This window comes from Microcebus murinus, chromosome 5, assembly GCF_040939455.1.
Source record: "Microcebus murinus isolate Inina chromosome 5, M.murinus_Inina_mat1.0, whole genome shotgun sequence".
Lineage (NCBI taxonomy): Eukaryota > Metazoa > Chordata > Mammalia > Primates > Cheirogaleidae > Microcebus > Microcebus murinus.
This window is the reverse complement of record NC_134108.1, coordinates 14,677,543-14,689,826: the sequence shown is the minus strand read 5'-3', so window position 1 is coordinate 14,689,826 and position 12,284 is coordinate 14,677,543. Positions and strand designations below refer to the sequence as shown.

Below are 12,284 nucleotides of genomic sequence, written 5' to 3'. Positions count from 1 at the left end.
AATAATTATTTTAACGGATGGTTCTATGGCATTTCTTTAGATGGATACTGCTGTTAACATTAGCACACTGCCCAGTAACTTTTCCCTTTTTGGTGTCTTGGTAAAGATGTATCTGTGTCTTGTCTTTAGCCTAGGTGATGTGTGCATGGACCACTGTGGTCCAAGAAAGTGGACTTAGTGAGTGGATTTTGGAATTGTATGTTCTCTACCAACATCCTCTGATTTGGTTCTGGTATCTGAGGCTGCTTTCACATAGATTGCCCAGGAAATCTATGTGCCTTTTATTAAATTCAGTTTTTCCCTCCCAAACCAGGATCACGCCCACCCCTCTTGGAGAAGGGAAGAGCACCGTCACGATCGGGCTGGTGCAGGCTCTGACTGCGCACCTGAACGTCAACTCCTTTGCCTGTCTGAGACAGCCTTCCCAAGGGCCGACTTTCGGAGTGAAAGGTACTCTGTTTAAGAACTATTATAATACATTTTTCAGAGCAAAATTTGGGGGAGGAACGTCTTAAAAAAATATCATCGACAGATAAGGAGCTAAAACGTGGCAGAGGAGCTAGCACGTTTCATCGCTGCACACTCAGTTCGGAGCAGTCCCCCACGTTGGTCCTCCTGGGGACAAAGACAAGCAGAGGGAGCTGTGGGGGCTTCAGTGGAGCCCCTCAGGAAGCCCGTTCGCCTGGCTTTGTTGCTCAGGACTCCCGCCTCGAGCGGAGCCTCCCGTTGCATGAGTGCCTCTTTGCCAAGCGATCTTGAACAGCTGCCATTCGTGCTGTGTCTTATCATCCCAGCCTGGGGAAAGGTCTCTCCTCTGAACAGAGACCCTCCTGTCTCAGCTCGCCAGGGCGGCTGTGTGGGGCCCGAGCCGCTCGGGGGACGAGCTGGCTGCGGACAGCGAGTTATCATGAAAATGCCTCTCTGGCTATGGTTGGGCTGACATCTGGCACCTTCCCCTTCGTTCCTCTTTCTTCCTTGATTTATCATGAACTCATTCCTTAGCTCACTTTACAACAGCATTTATTGCTGCAATTACTGTTTATTCTTGGCACTTTTGGGTTTTTTAACAGTATTATATTTATATCACTATTACAAATATTAATACCTCCTCCTATCTCATTATGTTCTGTTAACTCACAGAGTGTCGTACATTATGTAGTGGAGTGAGCACTAGACTTGGAGCATGAAGGCCGAGGTTTTATTCACAGCTGAGACTCTTACTGCTGTGTGACTGTTAGCCAGTCATGACCTCTCTGAGCTGCATCTGTAAAAATGTAAAAAGGCTGCTATTACTTGTCTTATGGCTGGGAGTGAGGATCAAATGAGATAGCACGTAAAGAACAGGGTACATTGTAAGATGACACTAACATGGACGGTTTCATTATTGTTTTAGGAAAGAGAAGTCTTTTTAATATTATAATATTTTGAGATATAAGCAGCATGACAAATCTTATTTACTGTTATTTGAAATAATTGACCAAAGTTGACAATTTGTTACCCTGAGGTCGTTATCTGGTGGGTTGTTTTTAACAAAGTTTTCTGATACTTCAAGGCATATAGGATTTAGATGAAGTATAGTCACATAAATCTAATAATAAATTAACAAAATAATCTCATATCTTGCTATGTTTTGCAGTAATGACATTTCCTGTATTATGTTTACCTTTGTATTTTTACACAAAGAAATGGAAGTCTTTAAATTACATAATTGGACACGATGTGAACTTTTGTTTTTTTTTGAACTTCTGTTTTGCTTAGAGCAGTTAATGTTTCTCGCTGTCTGTTGTTTTTGCATCTTGGGTGTAGGTGCCTCCCTGTTGGGTTTGGGGGGCTGTGTCCATCCGGGGTTGCTGTTCTTGGTGACTCGTTTCAAATCCTGCTCGTTCTGTTGTTTAGGGGGAGCGGCGGGCGGCGGATATGCCCAGGTGATTCCCATGGAGGAGGTAAGACCATGAAGGGCGAGAAGGAGCCAGCCTAATGAAGTGGGCTGCGCCTTCCAGGCAGTGGGGATTGCTGGTGGGAAAGCCCCTGGCCAGGAAAGGGCTTGGCCTATTCGGGCACTGGAGGACCTCACGGTGGCTGGAGCCCAGTGGCCTGGCAGATGGGAGGGACGGGAAGTAGAGGAGTGGGCAGGCACCGGTTTTCTCAGGTGATTGCAGTTTGTAGCCAAGAGGCTGGATTTTATTGGGGTGCCGTGGCCAGCCGTGGAAGGGATCTTGACAGGACAGTTACAGGATGCAAATTGGGCTTTATTTAATTCCCTCCGGCTTCTGTGCAAAGAAGGCACTGTGGGGGCCCCAAGTGGACACGAGGAGTCCAGCAAGGCCTGGACTTCCCCAGGGGAAAGACAGCAGTGGCTTGACCCAGGTTGGTGGCAGTGAGGGTGGAAAAGAGGATGGCGATTTAAGATCTGTTTGCAGATATTTGCAGGATTAGATGTGGGCTGGGAGAAAGGGGAAGGATTCAGGGATGACACCCAGGGTACTGGCTTGAGCAACTCAGTAGAGTCATTTCTTGAAATGGAGAAGCAGGAGAGAGGAGTGGGAGGTTTGAGCTGTGTGGGGCGGGCGTGGTGGGCGGTTATGGTCAGGAAAGTGCTCTTTGGGGCCTGTGAAACGTTGTAAGTGGATCTCAAGGAGACAGCTGGAAGGAAAAACTTACATCCCAATTGTAAAATGGCCAAAGGGTTTAGTAGAAACATCGGAAAAGAAATATTAACACACCAGTGAATGTTCATCTTCACTAATAAATAAATCTACATTAAACCCACTATCAGTTACCATTTTACTTGTCAAATTGACAGAATTGGATTTTTCAAAATAGTAATGATACCAGATTTTGGCAATGAGAGATCCAAGTACACTCCCATGCACTGCTGGGAAGTGTATGTTGATTAAACCCTTCTGGAAGAGAGTTAGAAATATGTAGCAAGTGCCTTAAAAACCTTTATAGTCATTGGCCCCAAAAAACTCATTTTTAATTTATCCTAAGGAAAACTCGGATATGTGTGCAAAGATTTAATTTTAAAACTATGTACCTTCTTTATGTAGTTTATAACATTAAAACGTTGGAGAACTTAATGTCTAATAATAGGATATTATGTTAACTATATTTTGAGACTAATGTTGTAAAAATGCTAGTAATATTAACATTTAATATAAAAGCTAAAATAGAAACTATTACAGTGTTATCATCCCAATATTTAAAATTATATTTTGTAAGATATACATGACATATATATATAATTTTTCAAATTTTCCCCAGTGAACATGTTTTTATAAGTTATAAAATGAAATTTTAGCCTGAAAATAAAAATGTTTAATATACCAAGAAATTAAAGAACTATAACTTAAAACAGAACACCACTTTTTAAACTATTAAACTATTTTTTTAATCCAGAGATTACTTTGTTTCCAAGTTGTAGATGGTGACTTCACTGTTCAAATTGTTCAAATAACATTTGTTCAAATGTTCATTGTTCAAATAACAATTTGGTGATATTATCAAGGTCCTTTAACCCAATAACAACACTCCTGAAAATATATTGCTCATTAGCAATTATTTTTCTTAGAAAGGGAAAAAAGCTAATTGTGTGTATTCTTTATAACTGTAGCCTTCTTTGCAAATGCGAAAAATTTGGAAGCAACTTAAATATCCAGACGTAAGAGGCTCAAAATTTTGGTACATCTACTACAAACAGCCCCTGTAAACAGTGACTGTGCATAAGAGTGAAAATAAGGAAACCAGTCAATGAATCCACTGGAATATTTTTCCCTTAACCCGGGAATGGGATAATTTTTTTTTGAGACAGAGTCTCACTTTGTTGCCCAAGCTAGAGTGAGTGCCGTGGCGTCAGCCTAGCTCACAGCAACCTCAAACTCCTGGGCTCAAGCAATCCTGCTGCCTCAGCCTACCAAGTAGCTGGGACTACAGGCATGTGCCATCATGCCCGGCTATTTTTTTTTATATATATATTAGTTGGCCAATTAATTTGTTTCTATTTATAGTAGAGACGGGGTCTCACTCTTGCTCAGGCTGGTTTTGAACTCCTGACCTCTAGCAATCCGCCCGCCTCGGCCTCCCAGAGTGCTAGGATTACAGGCGTGAGCCACTGCGCCTGTCAGGAATGGGAGAATTTGCAGTCAGAGAGACTGCTTAAGAGTTCCATTGGAGGATCTTGACATTGGTTTTCTGATTTAGGCTGTCCTGCGGACTCAGCTCATTATAAAGATATGTAGTTAGCATATTAATTGGTTTATTCAGGCAGTCCTTCAATTCTGCCATGGTGGTTTGAAACAAATAGAAAGAGGTCTCGCTTCATTTCCAGTTCAACCTTCACTTGACTGGGGACATCCATGCCATCACTGCTGCCAACAACTTGCTGGCTGCTGCTATCGACACAAGGATTCTGCATGAGAACACTCAGACAGATAAGGTGAGAGGGATTCCTTGCTGTCCATTTTGGGCATCCTATCCTCAGCAGACGGAGGGCATGGATTAAAGCGTACTTTCTGGCATGTTTTACAATAGGGTCGTGATTTTCTTCAATTAAAGTAATTCCTTAGTGTGTCTTTGAAGCAGACTTCAGATAAATATTAATTTGATTTTTGTAAGGCTATAGATCAAGAAATACTTTTATGCAAACTCTTTGCATTGTGCATTATTTCAGATCTAATCAGTTTTATTAAAATTAAAGAATTTAGGTCTACATTATTTATATTAGCCTACAAATTTTAATAGGGTCTGTTATCTAAATAGTTTAGTTATAAATGAATGAGCTTTGTCATATCCTGTGAATTGTCCAAATTCATAGTTGTCCCCTAAACTTTTCTGAAGTTTTGTTTTTGTTTTGTGTTTTTAGGCTCTGTATAATCGGCTAGTTCCTCTAGTGAATGGTGTCAGAGAATTTTCAGAAATTCAACTTGCGCGACTGAAAGTAAGTTTCCAGTTAGCAGTACTAAAGAGACAAATCAATATAGCGGAGAGAATGCAGTATTAAAAACCTGAAAACTGGACCGTACACCAAAGAACCAGGTGGACAAATTAATTAAAGTTTTTAGGTCTCACTTTCATTATCTGTGAAGCAAGAGACCTACTTTGCTAATCTACAAATTCCCTAGTCAGCTAACAAATTAGCTGAGCACAGTGGCACGTGCCTGTAATCCCAGCTACTTGGAAAGCTGACGCGGGAGGATCACACTTGAGGCCAGGAGTTCGAGGCTACAGTGCACTGTGATCACACCTGTAAATAGCCACTGCACTCCAGCCTGGCCAACACAGCAAGACCCCATCTTTAAAAAAAAAAAAAACTAACAAATTACAATTTTTGTGAGTCCTTCTCTTTCTCAAGAGAAGTAAATGATAAACTAGCCTTTGAAAATTCATCTATCTCTATTTTTGTTGTAGCAAGATACTACAAGTGTACTTATGAAAACCATCTTAATTCTTACCCCTGTTATCTTATTTCTGATGAGTTTTGCTGCTTCTGACCTCCTATGCAAATTACATGCTTTTTTTTAAGAAACTTTTAAATAATCCTTAATGATATAATTTACAACCACTGGCATTAGGTGGATTTGAAATTTACTCCCTTGCTCCTTACCGAACCAAGTTTGGTGTGTTGAGAATAGTGATACTTCTACCCCCAGCAGCTATAACATGTACAGTTTCTGCTTCCTGCATCCTTTTCTTAAACTTGGTCATTAAAAACCACTTTCTTAGGATGTTTGCTTCACAGAAACAGATGCACTCAAAGTTTTAATGTTGTTCTTTCTCCTCAGTGAATTAGAAATAACTTGTTTTAGAGCACAGACGTTCACTTTACTTGAATGATTGGCGTTTGTACCTGAAAAGAAGAACTAACGCACCAGAGCATCAATTATTATATGGACAGCAGTTTATGTCCCTTCTGAGCACAGGACGTGGCAGCCACGTAGAGCCGAGGCAGCCGGCAGCAGGCAGAGTGTTCACTGTGCTGTCAACTCAATGTTCAGTGTCCTCCGCTTGTAGAAGATATTTGGTCAGCATTTATGTAGCTGATTCGCACTCACCTGCTAAGTTCAGTTTAGTTTTCAAAAGGATTTACTAATCATGGAGAAAATAAAACGGGAGGGATAATTGTGGTTACCTTTTGCTTTCCATTCCTTCTCCAACTTACCACATTTTTTTTCTTTAACCATTAGAGACTGGGAATAAACAAGACTGATCCGGGCGCCCTGACCGAGGAGGAAATGAGTAGGTTCGCCCGTCTCAACATCGACCCGGCCACCATCACCTGGCAGCGAGGTGGGTGCTGAGCGCCAGGCTGGGAGGGTGCCTTCCCGCCGGAGCTCTCAGGCTCATTTCATAAACGCTCGGTTTGAGCTCTTCCCCTCGTCATCCCGGCCTGTGCTTCCTAATAAACCGTTTCTTCTGGTTACCACCATTTTGCCATCCTCTTCCCTCTCCTTGCCTCCTGTGTGTACCAACTGCTCCATCTGGTCCCAATGCCATCTACTCGCACGTCTTCCAAATTTCCGAGGAAAATTACTTAATTTTCTCTTCTGTTTCTCTCTTCCTTGGCTTCTTGTCTCTGCAAAAAATTTAAAGCCAGCATCTTCCCTTCTTTATCCTGCTGCCTTCTCCACCCACCGTCCTAATTTCTCCTGTCCATGCCCTTACCGTGAGCTGCAGGCAGCTCTCTCCTCGGGGTTTTCAGGGCTGAGTTTTTTGGCACGTACTTCCAGCTGTTTCCCTCTGCCGCTTCGGATGCGGCACGAACGGACTCCCCGTGAGCTCCCCTGCTTCCCTCTCGGCTGTGACGCGCTCTCGCCTCCCCCACTGCCGTCTGCACCTGTCAGTCACGACGGGGTGCGATGGTGCAAGGAAGCACTAAATGCAGGGACCCGGAGCCCGGTGTGTCCCCCACCTGCCCCTGACTCACTGCATGACCCTGAGCAATTGCGTGCGTGCTGGGGGCCTCGGTCTCTTGGAGGTGGAGAAGGAGACGATCAGATCCACTTCCCAGCAATGCGGCAGCAGCACTTCGGGAACCCCACGGGGCTGCAGAAATACTCGATGGCTTGTGTTCTGAGCCTTCCTGGATTGTCCTTCTCAGACTCTGCCCCCATTTCCCCCATTTCTACCCACTTTTAAAACGTATTTATGAGATGCCTGGGGTTTTTTTTTTGGTTGTTTTTTTTTTTTGAGACAGAGTCTCACTTTGTTGCCCAGGCTAGAGTGAGTGCCGTGGCGTCAGCCTAGCTCACAGCAACCTCAATCTCCTGGGTTCAAGCAATCCTACTGCCTCAGCCTCCCGAGTAGCTGGGACTACAGGCATGCACCACCATGCCCGGCCAATTTTTTCTTTTTCTATATATATTAGTTAGCCAATTAATTTCTTTCTATTTATAGTAGAGACGGGGGTCTCACTCTTGCTCAGGCTGGTTTCCAACTCCTGACCTTGAGCAGTCCTCCCGTCTTGGCCTCCCAGAGTGCTAGGATTACAGGCCCGGCCTGATTTTTTTTTTTTTTTTTCAATATTCTTTTTAGAGATGGAGTCTCACACTATAGCCCAGGCTGGAGTGCAGTGGTGTGATCATGCCTCCCCGCAGCCTTTGACTCCTGGGCTCCTACAATCCTCCCACCTTAGCCCCCCAAACAGCTAGGACTATAGGTCTGCCACCATGCCCAGCTAATTTTTAAATTCTTTGTAGAGACATGGTCTCACTGTATGGCTCAGGCTGGACTTGAACTCCTGGCCTCAAGTGATCCTCCCATCTCAGCCTCCTAAAGTGCTGGGATTATATGCATGAGCCACTGCGCCTGGCCTGATGTGCAGTTTGTAGCAGTTTCCTTCTAATAACTTATCTTGCTTCTGTTTCCATGCCCCAGTTTAGGAGGTTTGTATTAACAGAGATGTCATCATGTCACCTCCTGTGTCAGAAGCCTCCAGGGGCTCCCCCCATCCTGGGTGATAAAGTAGCCTTGGCATAGCTTGGCCTTCAGGGCCAGCACAGTGAGGCTTTGTTCCCTTTGCTCCCCGTCTGCTGGCCAGTCAGGAGGGCCTACCTTGTCCTTCTGCCAGCCTCTGCCAAGCCTTCCCCAGCTCTCCCTGTCTGGGCCAGTCTTGCCCTCCAGATCTCGTCCAGGTCGTGCATCTTCATAAAGCTTCCCTCCTGGGGACCCACTCAGCCAGTCTGCTAAGCATTTAGTGTTTGCACGCACACTGTGAAGTGGAGAGACAAAGACCAGAGCCTGAGTCTTGGCTCCTCCATTTATGAGTTGCATAACTTCGGAACAAACTACTTCCTCCGTTTCCTCATCTTTAAAATGGACTGGTAACGCCAGCCTCCCTGCTAGGGAGGCTGAAATGTGAGGACTTTCCTAACTCAAAAGTATTGCCTAGGTGATCATGGGATGTCATTGTGGTAATAGTCGTATTGTGTCGTTTGGCTGTGTGTCTTGGTCTCCCAAACTAAACTAAAATCTTGGAAACTTTTGAGGATACAGTTTTCATTTAAAAATAAGTAAGAACATTATAGAGATTTGGGAAATGTCTTAAAAATCTCCCTATACTAATGAAATCAGTATATTCATAGTTTTTTTGTGCATCTGAGTTTTGCGTGTGGCTCTAACTATAATTTAGGTGTGTAGGTTTTATATCCTGTACTAGTTTTCATTTATGTCATAAACATTTTCCATTTTATTAGCTCTTTGTTATAATGGCCATTTTAAATGTCTCTAGAATATTCCTTTGTGGATGAACCACAACTTACACACTTCTGTTCTTGGACCAACCAACATTTTAAATAACTGCCATGAATATTTTCAGCATTTCATTGGGAATCCTACATATTTTTTCTAAAAATATTTTTATAATAGCTAGGAAGATTAATGATTACAATGCCATTATGTCCAAAATACATACTCACCTTTTTAAAAGGTATTTGTGAATTTGTGTTAACTCTTTACAACTTTTATGGATGTTTACTGGTGAGTGAAAAATTGTGCAGGTAGAAATATGTTTATTTTAAACGAAGCATGCGAGTGTGCTAAAAGAGAAATTTTCACAGCAGTTGGCGTTCTTCCACTTGTGCTTTGGGGTTCCAGCCTGGGCATATATCAGAAATAGGGCATTGGCTCAGATGTTGGTCTTAGAAAGGTTACATCATGTTTTATGCCTGGGGCCAGTGTGAGATCGGTTCTGTCTGCAGAGGCAGAAAGGACTGAAATGTTCTGTGGTTGCAATTTTAATGGAAGAGATAACTTTAACAGATTATTCCAGGAAAATACTAGAATTATAGTCCGTGTTTAATGCACTAAAGTAAAGAAAACTTTATGGCTGTGGCCAAGCCACCTGGCTGTAAGGAATTTGGAATGACATTTGATCAGTAGTTCGGCACTTATTATCATAAAGTAATATAAGAAATAGGCCTGTTCATCAAATGTATTGAGGATATTTCCTGGTAGGGGGTTGTGGCTTAGACCTAGAACTAATGCAACTCCGGTGATGAGATTGGATTGTTATATGATTTGAATACTAGAAGTGGACACTCAGTGGTCCTAAGGCAGGGTGGGGTGACACCCTCGTCTCAGGCCATGTGGTTGTTCCACCGTTTAGTGGCCACCCTTCCTTTCAGCCTGTGTACAAAATCAGGTGATTGTTCATCCTATACCTCGTACCAGAAGCTTGAAGGCTACATGTGCCTGGTAACTGGGTGGAAACCAGGTAAAAACCAGAAACCCATAGACTATTCCAGAAATACTTACCATAAGCAGAAGAAAAAGGAGACATCAAGCCATTTTGTTGCAGATTAGGACTTTGCTCAGACAGGTCGGAGCCCCTGTGTCTCTGAGCATCTGATACCCCGGGGCTCACCAGCCTGCCCTCTCCCCCACCTCCCTCGCATGTACATGTCCTGGCTTGGACCACAGCCCCACCAGCCTCACTCATGCTCACTGGACCAACATCAAGTTATGGTTCCCAACGTGGCCTTGACAGCCACGTAGGGAATCGGTGCCACAGCTTCCATGGAAGCCGCCATATCGATTCTGCCCCTGATAACAGCACTTCATATCGCTCAGGCTCTTAGCCTGTATTTAGTACGTCCTAAGGCACACTGAGGATGTTCCTCATGACACAGCGCTGTAGTACTGAAGGGACTGTCTAGTGCAACGAATAAACGAACAGATCTCCCCCCTCCCCGTCCCCCTATGCTTACTAGCTCTTTGTTATAATGGCCATTTTAAATGTCTCTAGAATATTCCTTTGTGGATGAACCACAACTTACACACTTCTGTTCTTGGACCAACCAACATTTTAAATAACTGCCATGAATATTTTCAGCATTTTATTGGGAAGCCTACATATTTTTTCTAAATAATTTTTTATAATAGCTAGGAAGATTAATGATTACAATGCCATTATGTCCAAAATGCATACTGGCACCCTCCAAGTCACACCTTAGAGCAGAGACTGATGTCTTCTTCTTTGTGTCCCTCTACAGCTAGCACAGCCCTGGGCACAAAGTAGGCCCTCAAGACATATCATATTCCAGGAAGGAATCAATATGTTTTTTTTCTACCTTTAGTTCTGTCCTTTATAGGACTCGTGTACACTAACTTGGGGCTACTTTGTTCACATTTCCCTTACGTATCACTGCTGCTGTCACACACCTCTTCCCCTGGTATCCAAGTCCTGGTGGGTGGCGAGACACCCCGCTCTCCCGGGCCATGTTCAGAGCACAGGTGGGCTTTGGATGCCACTGATTGTAGTTGATCTTGTCAAACTCTTGCTCTTGCTCTCCCTCTCTCTCTCTCCTTTTTCTTTGCTCTTTGCTATATAAAAACTGTCTGAATTTCCATTGTTGACTTTAAAAGAATTTGATAAAAGATCATTTCAATCGGGTGCCAAGATTGTGTATACTACGTATCAGAAGAGGAGATGTTTGTGTTTTACGTGACTTTGCACCATACGTCTTAGGAATAAAAGTAATAGCTAGTGATAATGTTGAGAAGCAGTCCTTTCATTTTATAGATAACTCTGCTTATATCTTTAAAAATCATGAAGAGGGTTGATATGGGTTGATCTGTGTGAATGTGTCAGAGTGCACGCAAGAAAGGGCACATATTATACAGTAGGACCTGCGACAGCTGAGTCAGTAGACAACAAAGTCAGGCAGGGCCAGCAAGTCTGTTAGTGCTTTGTATGTATGTAACAGAAAAGGCCAACTTTCTTCATCCTACAGATGCCCACGGTCCCCAAATACCTCATTTCCATCACCGTTTTTGTTTGTGCCATAATATATATGTTTAGTAAATTGGATCTGAGTTGTCAGTGTGAACAGCTTATTTGAAGCCACGTTAATTATTAGTGAGGTCTGTGCCCTTCTGGCTTTGTCTCCTGGCTGTGTAAATTTGGTTTTCCCTGAACCAGATCTAGTTTTCACCAATGAAGCCTAAATCGGTGCAGTCCAAACAGACCGGTGAAGAAAACGGAGGACTGGCACCTGCTCTAACCATGCTTGACCCTGCCCCTCTCCCCGCCGCCCTGCTACTTTATTTACTTTTGGGTTTTTGTATTTGTGGCAAAATTTACATAAGATAATATTTATCTTTTTAACCATTCATAAGCATAAAATTCATGGCATTAAATACATTCACAATGATGGTACCATCCCCACAATCTATACCCAAAGCCTTTTCATTATCCCTAATGAAAACTCTGTATCTATCAAATAATAACTCCCCTTCCACCTCTGGCAACCACTGTTAGCCTGTTCTGCCTCTATCAAGTTGCCTATTCTAGGTACCTCATGTAAGCAGAATCAGACAGTATTTGCCCTTCTGTGTCTGGTATATTTCACCATGCACATTTTCAACGTCCATTCATGTTGGAGTATATGTCAAGATCTCCCCGCACTTCGGGCTGTATAATATCCCACTGTGTGTACGAACCACGTTGTGTTTATCCATTCATCTATTGGCGGACACTTTGGTTGCTTCCACCTTTTGGCTACTGTGAATAACGCTGCTATGAACATGGCGTTCATTTACCTACTTGAGTCCCTGTGTTCAATTCTTTTCGATAAATACCCAGTAGTGAAATTGCTGGTGGTTCTATATTTAACATCCTGAGAAACTGAGTCGGCTTCTTCTTGTGACTCAGGTTTCAGCATAAAATATCATGACTTCAGAAATGCTTTTCCTTGCTGCCTACTTTAACAGGGCAACTCCACCACCACTATTTTCTGACACACACTATCATATCACCCTTTTTATCTTCCTGGGGCACTTATCGTTAG

The 12,284-nt window shown here is 43.1% G+C and overlaps 1 protein-coding gene across 2 annotated transcripts in view; it reads left to right on the top strand.

The window, feature by feature from the left end:
* Nucleotides 1-12,284, top strand: part of MTHFD1L (methylenetetrahydrofolate dehydrogenase (NADP+ dependent) 1 like) — a 192,913-nt gene that overhangs the window by 59,602 nt on the left and 121,027 nt on the right. For both annotated transcript variants that reach the window (XM_076002865.1, XM_076002866.1), the window contains exons 12-16: nt 314-450; nt 1,897-1,943; nt 4,328-4,435; nt 4,862-4,936; nt 6,183-6,285. In XM_076002865.1, the coding sequence (XP_075858980.1) occupies nt 314-450; nt 1,897-1,943; nt 4,328-4,435; nt 4,862-4,936; nt 6,183-6,285 (470 nt within the window). The remainder of the gene's footprint in view (nt 1-313; nt 451-1,896; nt 1,944-4,327; nt 4,436-4,861; nt 4,937-6,182; nt 6,286-12,284) is intronic.